The 22,212-nt window shown below is 41.3% G+C and overlaps 1 protein-coding gene across 1 annotated transcript in view; it reads right to left on the bottom strand.

The window, feature by feature from the left end:
• Positions 1–19,716, bottom strand: part of crtc3 (CREB regulated transcription coactivator 3) — a 218,072-nt gene extending 198,356 nt beyond the window's left edge. The window contains exon 1 of the mRNA XM_039773390.1: positions 18,426–19,716. Coding sequence (XP_039629324.1) covers positions 18,426–18,557 — 132 coding nt within the window. The 5' untranslated portion in view covers positions 18,558–19,716. The remainder of the gene's footprint in view (positions 1–18,425) is intronic.
• Positions 19,717–22,212: the final 2,496 nt, after the last annotated feature.

The raw sequence follows: 22,212 nt of genomic DNA, 5'->3' as shown, positions 1-22,212 counted from the left end.
AGTAGAAAACATACATAGTAGACATGCAAACATGCAGTGAGCCCGTGTTAGGTAGAAATTGTTTTATTTTTATAGAGCTACATCAGACAAGAGTTCGGGAAATCAAAATAAAGAAACCACCAAGTCCTTGACACACAAATACAGATCAGTTCAAGGCAAATCTTTCCTGGCATGCATAGTTTTAACTTTCTGCAACTAATGCTATAAAAACTTTCAGTTTAATTCATGTCAAGAAAGGTCCTTCAAACTTTTTTTTTTTTTTTTTAAATTACTGTTATTATATCTTATGTCCACAACTTAAGCTACTGTAATGTCCTGGGTTCAGTCTCTGACATATGGTCATTAACTAAAGGTTATTTTCTCTCCATAGTCAACTGATGAAATGTATTTCACAGGCAAGCATGCCACAACAGAAACAAAACACCATTCTCAACAATTATTACTACATTAGAACATACAATTCTAGCATCACTTCAATTTTGATTCATTCTCTTGCATCTCTGGCATGTTCAAATTAAAAAGCCAAAACAGTACAGATATTAATCACTACAACAATACTTGCTGCACTGACATCTCATTTCATAAAAAAGCATATATTCTACTGAGTTTAAAGAAGACACAATCTAATGCATTTCTGGATGCATTACAGAAATCACAAATAGATACTCTAAGTGCAGAGGAATTGGATAAACCTCTGGTGCTATCAGAATTACTAGATGCTATAAAGTCACTTCAGAGTGGGAAAGCAGCAGGCCCTGATGGCTACCCTGCTGAATTTTATAAGAAATTCTCCACTCAGCTAACTCCCTTTTTATTAGCAACATTTACAGAAGCTAGAGACAATAAAATACTACCTCAAACTCTTCGCAAAGCATTAATCACCATCTTTCCTAAACAAAATAAGGACTTATTACAATGTGCATTATACAGACCAATTTCACTTCTGAATAATGATGTTAAGATACTTTCCAAAGTACTAACTAGAAGGATGGAGAAAGTGCTGGGTTCGGTAATAATCACAAGATCAAACTGGATTTATTTAAGGCCGACACTTAGCTTCCAATCTTTGACACCAGTTTAATGTAATATATTCACCCACAAAGTCAAACACCCCAGAGATATCATCATTGTTGGATGCAGAAAAAGCATTTGATATGACTGAATGGAACTACCTTTCCACAACATTGAAGAAATTTGGGCTTGGCCTGAACATTTGTGAATGGATCAAACTACTGTATAACAATCCAGAAGATTCAGTTTGTATAAACAAAATTAATTCAGACTACTTTACACTAGAAAGTGGTACCAGACAAGGATGCCCCTTGTCACCACTGCTTTTCGCAATTGCCAGTGAACCACTGGCAGTTCACTGTTGAAATTCTTATGAGATAAAGAGGCTTATCAGAGAAGTACATGAACATAAAATTTCTCTATATGCAGATAATATGGTACTGTATGTATTAATTCCACAAAATACTGTGCCTGCAGTCCTAACACCACTAACAGAATTTCAAAAGATTTCTGGTCTCAGAATTAATTTAACTAAACATGTGACTAAACTTTCCAATGGATTCTCAAGCACACAATATTAGATTGGACACCTTCCCTTTTATCATCACAGATCAGTTTAAATACCTAGGGGTAAACATCACAAGTAAACATAAAGCTCTTCTATTAACAACATTTCGCCATCTGTATGGAAAAAAATTAAGCAAGACTTCCATAGATGGTCAACCCTTCATCTCACTTTAGCTGGAAGAATTAACATTGTTAAGATGAATATCCATCCTAAGCTTTTCTTTTTATTTCAAAGCATTCCAATATACATCAATAAATCTTTTGTTAAGAAATCAGATTCAACCATAACCTCATTTATTTGGAATTCAAAACATCCATATATCCAAAGAGCGACCCTACAAAGACCTAAGGCAGAAGGTGGCATGGCTCTACCTTTCAGTTTCATTACTGGACAACAAATATACAAGCTATTAAAACCTGGGCATGGACACAAATAGATGAACATAAACAGGCTTGGTACGTAACAGAAATAAAATCCTGCAGTACTTCTTTATATTCCTTGCTTTGTACCCCAATAAATGCAAGTTATCGCCAATGTACTAAGAACCCAATTTTGCTTCACTCAATCAGAATATGGAACCAATGTAAGAAGTATTTTAAGATAGAGAAGCTTTTATCTGTGTTACCACTGCACGAGAACCACATTTTTCCACCATCACAAACATATGCAGATTTTAATGTCTGGAAAACATCTGGGATTAAATAACCTAGGAGATCTGTACATAGACAACATATTTTGCATTCTACAAACAATTACATTCCAAATTTAGCTTTCCAGCAACACGTTTCTTTCACTATCTTCAAATTAGAAACTTTGTTAAACAGAACCTGCCCAATTTTCCTCACCTCCCACCATGCTGGAAAAAAATATTGCTCAGTCTCGAGGACTCAGACAGCATTTCCGTAATATCCATCCATCCATACATCCTCTTCCACTTATCCGAGATCAGGTCGCGGGGACAGCAGCTTGAGCAGAGATGCCCAGACTTCCCTCTCCCCGGCCACTTCTTCTAGCTCTTCCTGGGGAATCCTGAGGCATTCCCAGGCCAGCCGGGAGACACAGTCCCTCTAGCATGTCCTGGGTCTTCCCAGGGGCCTTCTCCCAGGAAGGCGTCCAGGAGGCATCCTAATCAGATGCCCGAGCCACCTCATCAGACTCCTCTCGATGCAGAGGAGCATTGGCTCTACTCTAAGCTCCTCCCGGATGACTGAGCTTCTCAGCCCAAACACCCTGCGGAGGAAACTCATTTCAGCCACTTGTATTTGTGATCTCTTTCTTTCGGTCACTACCCATGGCTCATGACTATAGGTGAGGGTAGGAACATAGATCGACTGGTAAATTGAGAGCTTTGCCTTACGGCTCAGCTCCTTTTTCACCACGACAGACCAATACAGAGCCCACATCACTGCGGACGCCGCACCGATCCGCCTGTCGATCTCACGCTCCATTCTTCCCTCACTCGTGAACAAGACCCTTTGATACTTGAACTCCTCCACTTGGGGCAGGATCTCGCTCCCAAACCTGAAAGGGCACTCAACCCTTTTCCAGCGGACAACCATGGTCTCGGATTTGGAGGTGCCGATTCCCATCCCAGCCACTTCACACTCGGCTGCGAACCGATCCAGAGAGAGCTGAAGATCACAGCCTGATGACACAAACAGGACATCATCTGCAAAAAGCAGTGGCCCAATCCTGAGTCCACCAAACCGGACCCCCTCAACACCCTGGCTGCGCCTAGAAATTCTGTCCATAAAAGTAATGAACAGAATCGGTGACAAAGGGCAGCCCTGGCAGAGTCCAACTCTCACTGGAAACGGGTTCAACTTACTGCCAGCAATGCGGACCAAGCTCTGACACTGGTTGTACAGGGACCAAACAGCCCTTATCAGGAGGTCCGGTACCCCATACTCCCGGAGCACCCCCCTCACTATTCCCTAAGGGGACGTGGTCGAATGCCTTTTCCAAGTCCACAAAACACATGTAGACTGGTTAGGCAAACTCCCATGCACCCTCCAGGACCCTGCTAAGGGTGTAGAGCTGGTCTACTGTTCCACGACCAGGACAAACACAACACTGTTCCTCCTGAATCCAAGGTTCAACTATCCTACGGACCCTGCTCTCCAGGACTCCCGAATACCCTTTTCTAAGGAGGCTGAGGAGTGTGATCCCTCTGTAGTTGGAACACACCCTCCGGTCCCCCTTCTTAAAGAGGAGAAATGCCACCCCAGTCTGCCAATCCAGAGGCACTGTCCCCGATGTCCATGCACTGTTGCAGAGATGTGTCAACCAAGACCTACAACATCCAGAGCCTTAAGGAACTCAAGGGGGTATCTCATCCACCCCGGGGGCCCTGCCACCAAGGAGTTTTTTGACCACCTCGTTGACCTCAGCCCCAGAGATAGGGGAGCCCACCTCAGAGTCCCCAGGCTCTGCTTCCTCATTGGAAGGCATATTAATGGGATTGAGGAGGTCTTCGAAGTACTTCCCTTTACTTCATCATTAATAATCTAATAACAAATCTTAACGCACGTAAAAAATCTAGGCAGTGCGGCAAAAACACCAATAATTTAATTGAAATTACTACTTCAGATCAACACTGCATTAAGACTATAAAAACGGATTGTAGATTACATAAAAAGTACACACAGAGCGGCGTTAACAAAAATAACTTAATTTTTGTTCCGATTACCGATAACACGCATAAAATTCAGCTCTGCCCTTCAGAAACATTAAATATGGCACTATTAAATGTTAGAGCTTTAACTAACAAGACATTTTTTATAAACGATCTTATTAGTGATAGAAACATTGATTTTATTGCTAAATGAAACATGGCTTAATTCAATGGGGCGGCAGTTTTAATCGAATCTGCGCCCGGATTACAGTTTTACTCGTGCGACCGCCAGGGAAAAGGGGCGGTTTGGCAAACATTTACTCGAGCCGATTAAAATGTAAAGATGTTAGTTTTGGTAAATTTAAGTCCTTTGAGTATCTCGCCGTTGTTATTCATGGAGATTCCCACGTTCTCGTATTATCCGTGTATAGACCTCCTAAATATAACGCGTCTTTCCTTGAGGAATTCTCTGACTTAATGTCAATTTTAGTTACAAACTATGATGCACTCTTAATAGTCGGCGACTTTAACTTTCATGTCGACAATCAGTGTGACCAAAAGGTAAAGGAATTCATGAACCTCCTGGACTCTTTTGATTTGAGGCAGCTCGTAAATCAGCCTACACATAAAGCAGGTCATACGTTAGACTTAGTGATTACTAAAGGACTTAAAGTTGATATAAAGCAGGTCACTGATATCGGTCTATCAGACCATTTCCTTCTACTATTTAATATAGAAATAAAGATAGAAAACGCTCATGAGAAGCATTTTGTTAAAAAACGCTTCTTTGACTCATCAGCAGCTTTAAAGCTTACAACTATTCTAAGCAATCAGTCCGTTTATAATGCCAGCTATAATAGCGAGGATAATGTAAATAGTAAAGTGGAAAACTTTAATTCTAAAGTAAGAACTGCTGTTGACATAGTTGCACCTGAAAAGACAGTTAAAAAATCCTCTAGTACTGTTATTCCATGGAAGACCCAAAGAGTGTCTGATTTTAAAAGAACATGTCGTAGAGCTGAGCGTAAATGGAGGAAAACTAAACTAACTATCCACTATGAAATATTAAAAGTTAAAATAACAGAATACAATAACACTGTCCGTCTTGAGAGGCGCTATTTCTCTAATATTATAAATAACAATGCTAGTAATCCCAGAGTGTTATTTTCAACAATTGACCGTCTGTTAAACCCAGGTAACACAAAGGAATGCCCCAGAATACTTCCAGTGAAACCTGTGAGAACATTGCTGTATTTTTCACTCAAAAATTAATGATATTAGAGATAACATAGTATATCTCCCCAACACTGCAGAACCTCCAAAGCCCGGTACTCCGTTATAAACAAATTAAATGCTTTCACCAGGATAGATTTACCTGAATTACATAGTATAATCTCTCAACTGAAACCTCCACCTCGTCCTTGACCCAATACCAACCAGGTTTTTCAAAGAAATATCAGGCGTCTAATTGACAATATTCTGGACATAGTAAATTGTCATTAGATACGGGTTCTTTCCAGACTGTCTTAAGACTGCTGTAGTTAAACCCCTTCTTAAGAAACATAATCTTGACCCCTCTGCCTTTGAAAATTTTAGACCCATTTCTAACCTGCCCTTCTTAAGTAAAATTTAGAGAAGGCAGTCATTATGCAGTTAAATGACCACCTAAATAAACATGCTATTCTTGATACTTTTCAGTCAGGCTTCAGAACAAATCACAGTACAGAAACTGCACTTGTTAAAGTAGTAAATGACTTATGGGTAAATGCAGACAGAGGCCATTTATCTGTTCTCATCCTCTTAGATCTGAGTGCTGCATTTGACACCATTGATCATAATATTCTTAGAAATCGCCTTAGTCAATGGGTGGGCCTCTCTGGCAGTGTCTTAAATTGGTTTGAATCCTACCTGGCAGGGAGAAAATTCTTTGTGAGTTGTGGTAATCAAATCTCAAAGACACATGATATCCGATATGGTGTTCCACAAGGCTCTATCCTGGGTCCGCTGTTATTCTCAATCTATATGCTTCCGTTAGGTCAGATTATCTCAGGTTACAACGTGAGCTACCACAGCTATGCTGATGACACACAGCTGTACTTATCTATAGCACCTGATGACTCCGACTCTTTCGATACACTAACACAATGTCTTACTGGTATTTCTGAATGGATGAATAGTAATTTTCTCAAACTAAATAAAGAGAAAACTGAAATTTTGGTAATTGGCAATAATGGATTCAGCGAGGTTATCAGAAATAAACTTAATGCACTAGGATTAAAAGTTAAGACGGAAGTAAAAATTTAGGGGTAACCGTTGACTGTAATCTGAATTTTAAATCGCATATTCATCAGACCACTAGGACAGCATTTTTTCATTTAAGAAACATAGCTAAAGTTAGACCTCTTATATCATTGAAAGATGCTGAGAAATTAATTCACGCTTTTGTTTTCAGTAGACTAGATTACTGTAACGCACTCCTCTCAGGACTACCCAAAAAAGACATAAATCATTTGCAACGAGTGCAGAATGCAGCTGCTAGAATCCTAACTGGGAAAAGAAAATCCAACACATTTCTCCAGTTTTGATGTCACTACACTGGTTGCCTGTGTCATTCAGGATTGACTTTAAAATACTGCTTATGGTTTATAAAGCCTTAAATAATCTCGCTCCATCTTATATATCGGAATGCCTGACACGTTATATTCCAAATCGTAACCTTAGATCTTCAAATGAGTGTCTCCTTATAATTCCAAAAGCTAAACTTAAAAGAAGTGGTGAGGCGGCCTTCTGCTGCTATGCACCTAAAATCTGGAATAGCCTGCCAATAGGAATTCGCCAGGCAAATACAGTAGAGCACTTTAAAACACTGCTGAAAACACATTCCTTTAACATGGCCTTTTTATAACTTCACTTTAACTTAATCCTGATACTCTGTATGTTCAATTCTTCATAATAACTATTCATGGTGGCTCTAAAATCCGTACTGACCCCTACTCTCTTTCTGTTTCTTTTCCGGTTTCTTTGTGGTGGCGGCCTGCCACCACCACCTACTCAAAGCATCATGATGCTCCAACAATGATGGACTGAAAGCCAGAAGTCTACGTGACCATCATCATCAGGTCCTTCCATGAAAATATGATGATTTATGTTAGGTAGAATGCCCAGAGGGGACTGGGCGGTCTCTTGGTCTGGAACCCCTACAGATTTTATTTTTTCTCCAGCTTTGGAGTTTTTTGTTTTTCTGTCCACCCTGGCCATCGGACCTTACTCTTATTCTATGTTAATTAATGTTGACTTATGTTTATCTTTTATTGTGTCTTCTATTTCTATTCATTTTGTAAAGCACTTTGAGCTACATTTTTTTTTGTATGAATATGTGCTATATAAATAAATGTTGATTGATTGATTGATTCCCCCACTGACCCATATCGTCCAAATCGAGGTCAGCAGCGCACCATCCCCAACATATACAGTGCTGACACTGCACTGCTTCCCCCTCCTGAGACGCTGAATGGTGGACCAGAATCTCCTCAAAGCCGTTCAAAAATCGTTCTCCATGGCCTCCCCAAACTCCTCCCATGCCCAAGTTTTTGCCTCAGCAACCACCAAAGAACTGGCTGTGCTGGTGAAAAATGTCAGAACCTACAGAGAATGCAGCTTGCTGTGTTTTAGTGAAACGTGGCTAACGTCTATCATCCCAGATGCTAACGTGGAGCTACCGGGTTTAGCACAGTTAGAGCGGACAGAGACGCAAGTACCTGTGGAAAGAAGAAAGGAGGAGGACTCGCTCTCTATGTCAATACAAAGTGGTGCAACTCAGGACATGTAACCGTTAAAATCTCCACTTGCTGCAGGGATATCGAACTGTTGGCCGTAAGTCTGCGCCCCTATTACTTGCCCAGAGAGTTTGGACAGTGATTGCTGTTATTGTTTACATCCCCTCAAGCGAACGCGGAGATGGCGAGTGACATCATCCATTCCGCAGTTGCTAAGTTACAAACGCAGCACCCTGAGGCACTTGTGCTAATCGCTGGAGACTTTAACCATGTAACGCTGGACAAAACATTACCTGCCTTCTCCCAGTATGTGGATTGTAACACTCGGGGAAACAGGACTATCGACCTACTGTATGCAAATGTTAAAGACGCATACATCGCCACTCCGCTGCCTGCGCTTGGGAAAGCAGATCATAACCTGGTTCTGCTTCAGCCTCAATACAAACCAAGAGTGAGGGCGCTACCTACAACTACACGCTCATTCAGGAAGTGGTCCCCTGAGGCAGAGCAGGCTCTGAGAGACTGCTTTGGAACTACAGACTGGGATATATTGCTTGGGTCACATAGTGAGAACATTGAAGAGGCTGTTGAATGCACAACTGATTACATCAACTTCTGTATGGACATTGTAGTTCCAGTAAGAACAGTATGCTGCTATGCTAACAACAAGCCACGGGTTACAAGTGACATCAAGGGCCTTTTGAACCAGAAGAAAAGGGCTTTTAAAGGTGGTGATAAGCATGAGCTCAAGCCGAGTCCAGCTCAGGGCGGCGAAAGAGCAGTACAGGAGAACGCTGAAGCAGAAGTTGCAGAACAACAGCATGAAGGAAGTGTGGGATGGGATGAAGATTATCACTGGCTGCAGCTCGAGCGGGTGCCGCCATCGAGACAGACGTGGAGAGAGCAAACCAAATGAACAACTTCTTTAATAGGTTTGATCACAGTAACCCACTCTCACCTCGAGTACTGCATCCTCCAACCATCCTTCTGCTGATACCAGCATAGGTGAGACATCCCCACCCACAATTACAGCAGCCCAGGTGAGCAGAGAGCTGAAAAGACTTTGTGCCAGCAAAGCAGCGGGTCCAGATGGTGTATCGCCACGATTGCTGAAGGCCTGTGCGTTGGAACTGGGGAGTCCTCTACAGCGCATCTTCAACCTGAGCCTGGAACAGGGAGAGTCCCAAGGCTTTGGAAAACATCTTGTATCACTCCTGTCCCAAAGGTATCACGTCCTAGTGAGCTGAATGACTTCCGGCCTGTTGCTCTGACGTCACATCTGATGAAGACCATGGAGCGCTGCTGCTTCACCACCTGAGGCCACAGGTCCGCCGCGCCTCGACCCTCTGCAGTTCGCATACCAGGAGAAGGTGGGAGCGGAGGATGCCATCATCTATATGCTTCACCGATCCCTCTCCCACCTGGACAGAGGCAGTGGTGCTGTAAGAATTATGTTTTGGACTTCTCTAGCGCCTTCAACACCATCCAACCTCTGCTCCTTAGAGACAAGCTGACTGAGATGGGAGTAGACTCACACCTGGTGGCATGGATTGTGGACTATCTTACAGACAGACCTCAATATGTGCGTCTTGGGTTACTGCAGGTCTGACCTTGTGTTCAGCAATACAGGGCACCAGGGACTGTACTTTCTCGGTCCTGTTCAATCTATATACATCAGACTTCCAATATGACTCGAGTCCTGCCACGTGCAAAAGTTAGCTGATGACACTGCTATTGTGGGCTGCATCAGGAGTGGGCAGGAGGAGGAGTACAGAAAGTTAATCAAAGACTTTGTTAAATGGTGCGACTCAAACCACTTACACCTTAACACCAGCAAGACCAAGGAGCTGGTGGTGGATTTTAGGAGGCCCAGGCCCCTCATGGACCCTGTGATCATCAGAGGTGACTGTGTGCAGAGTGTGCAGACCTTTAAATATCTGGGAGTGCAGCTGGATGACAAATTGGACTGGACTGCCAATACTGATGCTCTATGTAAGAAAGGTCAGAGCAGACTATACTTTCTGAGAAGGTTGGCATCCTTCAACATCTGCAGTAAGATGCTGCAGATGTTCTACCAGACGGTTGTGGCGAGTGCCCTCTTCTACGCGGTGGTGTGCTGGGGTGGCAGCATAAAGATGAAAGACACCTCACGCCTGGACAAACTTGTTAAGAAGGCAGGCTCTATTGTAGGATTAAAGTTGGACAGTTTAACATCTGTGGCAGAGCGACGGGCATTAAGCAAACTCCTGTCAATCATGAATAATCCACTGCATCCACTGAACAGTGTCATCTCCAGGCAGAGGAGTAGCTTCAGTGACAGACTTTTGTCACTGTCCTGCTCCACTGACAGACTGAGGAGATCGTTCCTCCCCCACACTATGCGACTCTTCAGTTCCACCCGGGGGAGTAAATGCTAACATTAATTTTATTTAATTTTTTTCATTTTTATTACTATTTAATTTAATATTGTTTCTTTGTATGAGTATACTGCTGCTGGATTATGTGAATTTCCCCTTGGGATTAATAAAGTATCTATCTATCAAAGCCGAATTCCTCTTGGCCTGCCGGTACCTATTAGCTGCCTCCAGAGTCCCACAGGACAAAAGGGTCCCGTAGGACTCCTTCAGCTTGACGGCATCCCTCACCGCCGTTGTCCACCAACGGGTTCGGGGATTTCCGCCATGACAGGCACAGACCACTTTACGGCCACATCTCCGGTCAGCCACCTCAACAATAGAGGCACGGAACATGGCCCATTCAGACTCAATGTCCCCCACCTCCCTCAGGACGTGGTCAAAGTTCTGCTGGAGGTGGGAGTTGAAGCTACTTCTGACAGGGAACTCTGACAGATGTTCCCAGCAGAACCTCACAACACGTTTGGGCCTACCAGGCCTGATCGGCATCCTCCCCCACCATCGAAGCCTATTCACCACCAGGTGGTGATCAGTTGACAGCTCCGCCCCTCTCTTCACCTGAGTGCCCAAGACATGTGGCCGCAAGTCCGACGACACAACCACAAAGTCGATCATCAAACTGAGGCCTAGGGTGTCCTGGTGCCAAGTCACCGGGGGCAACTTCAGAGTAGTGGAGAGTCCAGCCCCTCTCAAAGAGATTGGGTTCCAGAGTCCCAGGTGTACGTCAAGGTGAGCCCGACTATATCTAGCCAGAACCTCTCAACCTCGCGCACTAGCTCAGGCTCTTTCCCCTTCAGAAAGGTGACATTCCACGTCCCAAGAGCCAGCTTCTGTAGCTGAGGATCGGAGCACCAAGGTCCCCGCCTTCGGCCATCACCCAACTCACACTTCCCATGGGCTCACCACCTATGGGAGGGGCCAAGGAGGTCAGGTGAAGGGGGACCCACGTTGCCTCTTCAGGCTTTGCCCGGCCGAGCCCCATGGGTGCAGGCCCGGCCACCAGGCACTCACCATTGAACCCCACCTCCAGGCCTGGCTTCAGAGGGGGGTCCCGGTGACCTGCGTCCGGGTGAGGGAAAATGACATCCAAATTTTTTCTTCTTCTTTTTTTTTGTTGAACTGCTCTTTGTCTCATCCCTCACCTAGGACCAGTTTGCCTTGGGTGGCCCTACCAGGGGCATAAAGCCCCGGAAAACAGAGCTCCTAGGATCATTGGGACACGCAAACTCCTCCACCACAATAAGGTGGCGGTTCGAGGAATGGATTTCCGTAATATATAAAACCATTTTACAGTCCCTCCCTTTCAAAGATCCAAGGAAAAGGATCTCTCACTCAATATCTCAGAAAAAAAAGAGTAGAAGGTAGCAATGCAGAGTATCCACTCAAGCTCCATATGTGCAAAGCATACAACTGTTCAACTCAAAATTATATACATCGAGCACATCTGTCTCGTCTAAAATTGTCCAAAACGTTTCCAGGGCAGGATCCAAAATGCAAACACTGAAATCAAGTTCCAGCCTCACTGGGTCACATGTTTTGGGCCTGCACCAAATTAACATCATTCTGGACCAAAATTCTTAAATGCCTATCGGACAGCCTTGGTGTCACAATCCCTCCTAACCCATTAACAGCTGTGTTTGTTGTACTCCCAGATGGGCTTAAAGTGGAGAAGGACAAACAAACTGTGCTCGCCTTTACTACACTATTGGCACATAGACTTATCTCGCTCAACTGGAAGATTCCTAACTCTCCTCTTTTGAGTCAGTGGGTAATTGATGTTATATACGATTTGAAATTGGAAAAAAATCAAATTCTCACCTAGAGGATCTGTGCAGTACTTTTTCAAAACCTGGCAGGATCTAATCAATAATATTTTAGAATAATCTTTTAAAAGCACTGAAGAAGCAGATTCTCTCCTCTTTTGTTTTTCTTCTCCATTTGTCTTTATTCAGTTATTAATTCATCCATTTACTTATTTTTACTAGCTTTTTAAGTTTTACTCTGCCAGCCATGCTCTCTTTCTCAGGGGTGGGGGCTGATTTTTTTTTTTGCTCCTATTTTTGTAAAAATTGATCTATTTGTATGGAATGTTGTGTGATTTCAATAACATTTTTTTTTTTTTTAAATGTATAAAAGGTTTTGCCAAGGACGACAGTGCAGTAGAATCCCATTACAAAAACTACTAGCCGAGATACTCCGAGTCACTGCAGTTGTGACCTGCTGGGCAGTCTACTTTGAGCAGCTGTTTAAAGCTGATCCTCCGGCTGGGACATTGGACATCTCTGGGTCCCAGGTTCTTGAGACTGATCCTCCAATTAGCTGTGAACCACCCACTTTCACCAAGACTGCACAGTTGGTGAGCCAGCTGAGGGTAAGGAAGGCTGCAGGGATCTGTGGTAGCCGGGGTGAACTTCTCCAGACTTGTGGTAAGGCTGTCCACCTGACATTGCAAGCAATCTTTGCTTCCATTTGGGAGACTGCCGTAATTCCAACTGACTAGAAAACAGGACTTGTCATCCCTATCTGGAAAGGGAATGGTGATCGCGGCAACTACAGGGGGATAGCACCGCTCATGGTTCCGGGGAAGGTCCTTGCTTGGGTCCTCCTTTCCATAGGATCTGTGATCACTTGCTCACCTAAAAGTGACTGGCGCAGTCTGGTTTTATGCCTAAGAAGTCTACCATTGATCACATCCTGGCACTGAGGGTTCTCATGGAACATAAATGCAAATAATCGGCAGAATTTTTTTTTTTCCAGCCTTTATACACTAGTGCTGTGCAGAGTGAAGGCAGAACATCTGCATTTCTCCCAGTTGACTCTGGGGTTCGTCAGGGGTGTGTACTGGCTGTGGGGCCTCTGCTGGTGAAGAAAGATTTACTGATCTTGAAATTGCTGACAGTGCTGTGATCTTTGTGTCCTGGATAAAAACCAAAATCCAGGCCTTTGCTGATGACTGTGCCCAAGAAATCGTTAATGCATCTGTTTGCAGAGAGAGTGTCAACCATGTCGAGAGGTTTACTTACATCGGCAGTGGGATTTCTCTGGTGATTCTTAAAATGAAGTCAGTAGACGGATTGGGAGAGTCCTGGGGCATCATGTATAAACAGTGCGTATACACAGAAATGTTGCGCAAGGACTTTTCCACGTTCAAATCGCAATGTATAAAACCTACACTTGGCGTAAAGCCACGCAGTTTTCCACGGTACCTCATACCTTGTCGTACGCAAGTTCTCCGCTCGGTTTTGCAAACTGGCGGCACCCAGCGTCAAATCAATGCTACTGTTCCTGTGTGGTTACTCCTTATTTTCCTGACGCGGCTTTATAAATACACTGAAACTAACCGCATATTGTTTATTAGTGTAATGCATCTGATTGGAATTAACTTGTAACAATATAATGGTCCAGGGAATAGCCATAGTATTCCAAATACCGTAACTGCTTTAGCGTTGTTACTCTCACTTCTCCTTCTTTCAGCTCCTCCTGTTAGGAGTTGCCACAGCGGATCATCTTTTTCCATATTAGTCTCACTGCACCACTCGGAGTATTTATATCACTGTATCTGATTGTGAATCACAGCAGCAGCTGATCGGAAAGAGAATTATTGGTTTACGGCATTAAGCACCCGCTGTCTCGGCTACAACAAAACGTTTCAAAGCCTTACCTGTACGGATCTCGCAGTTCAGAAACAGTTTCATCCCAAGAACTATAAACGCACTCAATCAAGCGCTCCTTGTAGAACTGTCTTTACTTAGAAGTACAATTACCTCACTGTAAACTTGCACTACAGTTATAATATTACACAACCTGCGCCACTTTATAAAGCACGTATTTACATATGATGACGATATCATTTTTAAGATGAAATGCAGCAAAATATGTTTATTATATTTTACAGATAAAACTTTAACTTCATTTAAATAATCTAAATTCTTCACTGGGACTGGCGTGAAGGATAGATTAATTAAACATGTACTACAAAGATATTTCAATGTTCCTTTAACGTTTTGAAGAATCAGCGCTCTAAGCTTAACAGATGGCTTAATGTCTATTACAGAGCTGATTGTGTGGCGATACACCATGCATAAGATAACATATTGACATTGGACTTTTTCTATTGGACATAGAGCCGCCCCTGAGTACTGCTGCAATAAATAATTTCATCGAAGGTCGAACACAATCACTGCGCCATGAAATTCATGTTCAATAACGTGTTTTAACTCCTATCATCATAAAAATGATATCACGTATACATCACGGTATTTTAGTTATTCAGAGAGCTGTAATATCCGATATACGAATGTAATGAATTCTGTGTTCAGTTGGAGGAAGAGAGCCGGTTTAAGAAGCAAGTAGTGATTCATACACATAGAGCACATAGAAGATCAAATACAAAACAAAGCATTTAACGTGCTACTTTAATTACGATGTGATTTGAGAAACTGGTTAATTAAACGATTTTAAGATGAAGTTTATGATGTTCTACTTTAATGACAAAATAAACTACGTGATTAAAGTGGAAATGTCGAGATTGAAGTTGACATTTTGTGCTTTTTCCCCACTGTGTGCATTTTTTTTCTCTGTACCCTAATAAGCTTTCATATGACACTCAGACAGTGGGCTACAACTCGCCTTTTCACTGCGACTTTGATATGTGACTTCTTTTTTATTTCCGGCACTGTGCGATTTTGTGAACGTGAGCTTTCAAGTTTCTCTAACACACTATGTCACTCGATCAGCTTCCTTTTGTTGATTATACCACGGTTTATTTGAACAAATAGTATGTTTTTCCTTTGCCTCCACTTGGTATTCGCTGAAATTCTTATATTTTCCCCCGTGCTTTTCCCATTGTCTTTTCACAGAAGGCTGAGCTTAAGGGCGATTTATATTCATTTGCATATTCAAAGAGGCGTAATTCTGGGAGGGGTTGGGGCGTTACATAAAGCGCGTGCACGAGCGTTACTTTTCACGCTGATCGGGATTTATGTAGCGGAAGAACATAGAAGTTGGAGTACGCACAGACTCCTGTATCTGGATTTTTCTGTGCGTAAGCACATTTCGGCTTTTGTGCTTACGCCATGTTATAGTGCGAGTTCTACGCACGGTGTTATACATGAGGCCCCTGGTGCTTCCTGTCTTGCTATATGGTTGTGAGACATGGAAGCTATCCAGTGACCTGAGACAAAGACTGGACTCCTTTGGTATTGTATCTCTTCGGAGAATCCTTGGGTACCACTGGTTTGACTTTGTATTAAATGACCAGTTGCTCACAGAGTCCCGAGTGAGACACATTACCCGCATTCTGAGCAACCGTCCGGTGAACCATTATGGCCATGTGGCACAAATCGCTGAGGGTGATCTGGATTACAGTGGCTGGACCAGGGCAAGGGGATGCCCAGGTAACACCAGGCTGCAGAAGATAGAGGCTCATTTCTGGAGGGTTGGACTGGACCACATGTCTGCCTGTGGGGGTTACCAACCAGGATCCCGAGCTGTTTCATCGTGTGGTAGGTGCAGCAATGGGCTGTACCAGTTCATGCTCACCAACCTGACCTGATGCTTTTAAAAATAATGGAATGAGTCACATACAGCAGTATTTCTATGGAGCCAAACAGGTTTTCTTCACCCTGTCTAATCTACTTGCTGTGAAAGATTTTTTCAAAGTAACTAGTACATTCATAACATTAAAGTGTGCCACCTTAGTCGTGGGCATATCAATATTCTCTAGCTTCCGCAAACCAGCCTGTTGTTAAAATTTTCTCTCTTACTAATGGGAAACTTCATAACCTTTTTAACTTGACAAAAAATTGAAAAGAAAAACTATTTAGATCATCATTTAAGCAAGTTCTTGAATATAAAAAAAAATTCTATTAAATCAATAGTTGTTCAGTGACATAATGAAAGTGATCCTCCTTTATACTTCGTAAAAGGTAAAATCCATAAGGTAGATGTAAATACAGGAGTATTCTACAGCATACACTTCAGCAATAACATAGCAGTCTTTTTAATATTCAAGAAAGAAAACTATTGCAGTAAACTGGGCTTTCTGCTATAGTTAAGATTCTAGAAAGACAAGCCAGCTAATATCAGAGAGCTCCTAATCTTATTTAAATCAGCAGTTCCCACCCTTTTCTTTACCCTGCACCCCTGTTTGTTCTCTCTGCAACAGTAATATAACATTTCAAGATGAAGAAAAAAAATCCAATTTCTGAACTTAAACCAAATACAGTAACGCATGTGAACAAATTGAACTAAAAAAGGTTTTTAACTTGGTGCATAAAATGTAAATATAAATGGGGCAATTTATCTTTGAAAATCTCTAATCTTCAAAATGTGTCCCTTCCTCTTTGTCACGTCATGAAATACTATCAGCAAACCCCCAAGCACATTGGGTTGGTAAACCCTAATTTAAATGAAGGCTTGAGGCCTATTAGCTTAGCATACTGTTTTTAGACATACAATGGAAACTTTTTTCCCCCTTAAATCGGTACAATCATTTTGGTTTTTCTTTTTGTTGCTGGCAACCCAACATTTGACCAATGGTGACATTTTCTAAAACAAGATAAGCCACTGCATACAGGCTTTAGATTATTATTTTCTCAGGAACCTGTAAAGTAGACTTCTGTTTTCTCTCATTTATTTCCAGCTAACCTTTGCTTATTAGTACTACAAAGGACTTTTTCTTAAAGCTTTTAATATTGATAGCTATCTATACAGCATACTGAATGTTATGACATTTCATGTACACTGTCGATGTACAGTACTGCAGATTCTTAACTAGCAAGTCCACTGGCAAAAATGACAAATAAACTTATGAGGTAAAACCTAAATTGCTGAGACTGTTGGAGATCCAAGTGTGAAAAGGACAAAAAATAAAATCACGGCATAAACAACTCTGGCATAACTAATGAAGCAAATCATACTTTTATAGTATTCCATTAATGTCATATATAATGGGACAAAAAACTATTCATTGCACCAGAATAATAGATGGACACTAAACAAAAAATTGCATACATAGCTTCATATTCTTTATGTGACAACCAACCAGTAGTGCCTTATAAAACAACTATGTACAGAAAATGTACCTGCAAAGAGAAATCAAAAGAAATAAAATTTTAAAATTCTGTTTTGGAATTTCTTTTTTTATTAAGTTGTGACTCGGTGAATGAATGTAAACCAGGTTAAAAAAAAAAAAGTTATAAATTCAAACTTCTGGGTCTAAATCTATACAGAGAGCTCAGAGATTAGTCACAAGACTTACTGTAAATATCCTCAAGACAAGTAGTGTAAGGGTGGAGAGAACTTGCACTACAACAGCCTTTCAGTAAGGTTCAATTACTCTTTTTTTCGTTTCCTAAACCACAGTGGAGAATAAAACGCCAAAGCAATTAAACAGATTGTGAAAATGCCGAAATGTACAAATGCGTTTAGTTGAGGACGTTTCTAATATCCCGTGTGACTAAGGTGAAAATCCTACATACGTCGAGGCGTGCACCCGCTCCTTACACAAAGTCTGATGATAAAGTCACCGAGGTACACTTAAGAGAAATTAAAAAAAAAATTGTGATGTTTGTTAAACCTGTTAACTATTGCCACTTTCTTCAAATTAATTGGTTAAAGAAAAAAGCTCAAGTCACGCATTAATCCTAAAGAACATTAAAGTTATTTTCTCGAAAAAAACACATGAATATCCTACAAATCGGCTTAATCCAATATTGTGTCGTATCCCAGTGCAGAGATACACACCCGCACTCGTGCAGTTCCACACTTAAGAATTAACCTAACGTGCAACCGTTTGGGTATGCTAAATGAAAACAGAATTTCCACAAGGAAAACCAACGTAAATATGGGAAACACACCACACTGGACGTTAATTTCTGTGGGGCAAAAAACGCTAAACACTGCGTCACTGTCACGCTCTATTCAAATCATTTCACGCATAAAGCGTCACAAAAAATATTCCAATTATTACCAAAACACACAGGTAACTTAATGTGTATACTTTTTTTTCCTTTGGTACGGCGGCAGATTTGCCTACTTACCCTGGAGAGAGTGATGTCAGTCATAAGCTGTTCAAAGGCCCTCGTCTCCTCGGCCTGTTTTTGGTTGTGCAACGCGATCTTTTCGCTAAATTTCCGTGGATTGGATCCACCTGAGCCCGGAGATCCAGACATGACACAGGCCACGCGTCTCCGCAAACTTGAAAACTGGTTCCACCGCCTCTTAACCTGTCCGTGTAGCTTAAAAACAAAACTGAAAAACTTCGCACCAATTGTTGGTATCGAACTGCAGAAACTGTCGACAGTAAGCGTGATAATACATCAATGTATTTTTACGGTTTGCCATCGTCACATAATCAACATATGCACCGACATAAAAAAAGTTATTCTAGCCGGTATTTCAAAAAATAAAAAAATTTGAAAGAAATCAAAAAGCCACACATTACGTCGTTACTATTAATGCATGCGAAGCCAGGAAGATCAGTTCCTTTTTAGTTCTTAGCATAACTGCTTGGCATTCATTGGTCTCCCAAATGAAAAGATCTTTAAACTTTAACGGAAGCTAAAATGAGAAACTGGAAAGAATAATCATCTTTGTTTTCCACATAATCGAAACTTCACAAAACTGGGGGCTGCCATATTGGATAAGTGCAACTGGAAAACATGATAAAATCCAATGTATACTTTTTAAGTTGTATAGCGCAAAACATCCAATGCAAGTTAAACCTCTGAAAGCAAGGTTATTTTTGGGAAATCGGTATAAAGGTTTGTCCGTATACTGTACATGCTTTCTCTTGCTGCTTCTTGCTCTTCCTGTTTACTTAAAAAAAAAATTATACATCTTATGCTTCAGCTCCTGCTAATAAACTCGTACAAAACGTAAAAAATAAAAATGCAGATTAAGTGACGATTCCAGAAAGGATATTAGCCCGTAGGTATATTTATTTTACGAAGATACCACAGATCTACATTCAGCAAAGCTTCAGTTAACAGCAGCTTCTTATTGGAAATTATTCCTCCATATGCATGTATTTATTTTCGTTGTATCTTGAAAGTCTCTGAGAAATGAAAAACTGCTAAAAACAAGCCGCGGCACAGTTACGCTCTTTTTAATACCTGGAAGAAAAACCTGAAACTACAGAAAAAATTAAACAATTGTCTTTTCCCGTACGTCACTTACTACCTTTTTACGCATAACAAATACAATGAATACCGATGATAGTCACAGTTTTGTCAGTCCTGAAGAACTGTGTCTGAATTACGGACACACCCCTTCCAAAACAAAACAATGGAGAGTCCTCACACTTTTCACAACTTTTCAAAAATGCTGGTTTGTTAAAAGTACTTTATATACTACGGCAGCGTCATCGAGTTGACTCTTCACAACCACAAGGGGGAGATAGCGTCCTCTTAAAGATTAGTGAAAAATCGTTAGCTAACGTTGGCCGCAGTTTATCAAATGCTTAAACTAACAATGCTTTTTTTATTGTGCGTGCATGCTTGCCTCTATCAAATTTAATAGGTACAAAATTCAACACTAAAACATATCAGTTAATGTAACCTTTAGTTCTTTGGAATGGGAGTAACTGGAGGACCCAAAACATACAGGTGCTGGTCATAAAATTAGAATATCATGACAAAGTTGATTTATTTCAGTAATTCCATTCAAAAAGTGAAACTTGTTTATTAGATTCATTCATTACACACAGACTGATGTATTTCAAATGTTTATTTCTTTTAATTTTGATGATTATAACTGACAACTAATGAAAGTCCCAAATTCAGTATCTCGGAAAATTAGAATATCAATTAAGACCAATGCAAAAAAAGAATTTTTAGAAATGTTGGCCAACTGAAAGGTATGAACATGAAAAGTATGAGCATGTACAGCACTCAATATTTAGTTGGGGCTCCTTTGGCCTGGATTACTGCAGCAATGCGGCGTGGCATGGAGTTGATCAGTCTGTGGCACTGCTCAGGTGTTATGAGAGCCCATGTTGCTCTGATAGTGGCCTTCAGCTCTTCTGAATTTTTAAGTCTGGTGTATTTCATCTTCCTCTTTACAATACCCCATAGATTTTCTATGGGGTTAAGGTCAGGCGAGTTTGCTGGCCAATCAAGAACAGGGATACCATGGTCCTTAAACCAGGTACTGGTAGCTTTGGCACTGTGTGCAGGTGCCATGGTCCTGCTGGAAAATGAAATCTGTATCTCCATAAAGTTTGTCAGCAGCAGGAAGCATGAAGTGCTCTAAAACTTCCTGGTAGACGGCTGCGTTGACCTTGGACCTCAGAAAACACAATGGACCAACACCAGCAGATGACATGGCACCCCAAACCATCACTGACTGTGGAAACTTTACACTGGACCTCAAGCAACGTGTATTCTGTGCCTCTCCTCTCTTTCTCCAGACTCTGGGACCTTGATTTCCAAAGGAAATGCAAAATTTACTTTCATCAGAGAACATAACTCAGCAGCAGTCCAGTCCTTTTTGTCTTTAGCCCAGGCGAAACGCTTCTGACGCTGTCTCTTGTTCAAGATTGGCTTGACACAAGGAATGCGACAGCTGAAACCCATGTCTTGTATACGTCTGTGCGTGGTGGTTCTTAAAGCACTGACTCCAGCTGCAGTCCACTCTTTGTGAATCTCCCCCACAGTTTTGAATGGGTTTTGTTTCACAATCCTCTCCAGGATGCGGTTATCCCTATTGCTTGTACACTTTTTTCTACCACATCTTGTCCTTCCCTTCACCTCTCTATTAATGTGCTTGGAGACAGAGCTCTGTGAACAGCCAGCCTCTTTAGCACTGACCTTTTGTGTCTTGCCCTCCTTATGCAAGGTGTCAATGGTCGTCTTTTGGACAACTGTTAAGTCAGCAGTCTTCCCCATTATTGTGTAGCCTACAGAACTAGACTGAGAGACCATTTAAAGGCTTTTGCAGGTGTTTTGAGTTAATTAGCTGATTAGAGTGTGGCACCAGGTGTCTTCAATATTGAACCTTTTCACAATATTCTAATTTTCCGACATACTGAATTTGGGACTTTCATCAGTTGTCATTTATAATCATCAAAATTAACATAAATAAACATTTGAAATACATCAGTCTGTGTGTAATGAATTAATCTAATATGCAAGTTTCACTTTTTGAATGGAATTACTGAAATAAATCAACTTTGTCATGATATTCTAATTTTATGACCAGCACCTGTACATGGAAAATAAGTAAACCGGGTACAAGCCTCCCAGAAACAGTGAGGCAGTGGTACTAAAATTGTAAGGCTTTACTCTCCCTTCACCCAATACATGACTTCTAAACAGACAGCGAAACATTTATACAAGTGACCAGCTGATGCCCTAAACCTTACACTTGCTGCTTGTCTGCATTGTTCCAACTGAGACTGTTCCTTAATAAGCCTATTGGCTAATGTAACGCCTCTGAGAAGAAGTCCATGTGTTTCTACCCAAAATTAGTTATTGTTAAATTATTTATTATTTTCCTTTTAAGGTAATTCATTTTTACGAATGCAGTGGCAGTTGAGTCATTACTTATAAAACAATAAATGAAGTCCAAACTTTGCCTTTAAAATGTATATAGCTAGCTGCTTTACTTTCTAAAATGCTAATAATTGATAATGCCAGCTCCACTACACTCTGGCAAAAACGTAGCCTAGCTGGTTCGTGTAATTTAAAGTAACATTCAACCTGGTGTACATTTTAATATATTAATGACTGATTAAACTGTGACATCAAAAGATAAAAGTAAAAACTCTAATATTAATATTAAAAAACTGGCACACAGAGATTGTGGCATTTGTTGGAAAGCTAACAT

Source organism: Polypterus senegalus, chromosome 12 (genome assembly GCF_016835505.1).
Source record: "Polypterus senegalus isolate Bchr_013 chromosome 12, ASM1683550v1, whole genome shotgun sequence".
Lineage (NCBI taxonomy): Eukaryota > Metazoa > Chordata > Cladistia > Polypteriformes > Polypteridae > Polypterus > Polypterus senegalus.
The sequence above is the reverse complement of the archived record's forward strand: the minus strand, read 5'-3'. Positions and strand labels throughout refer to the sequence as shown.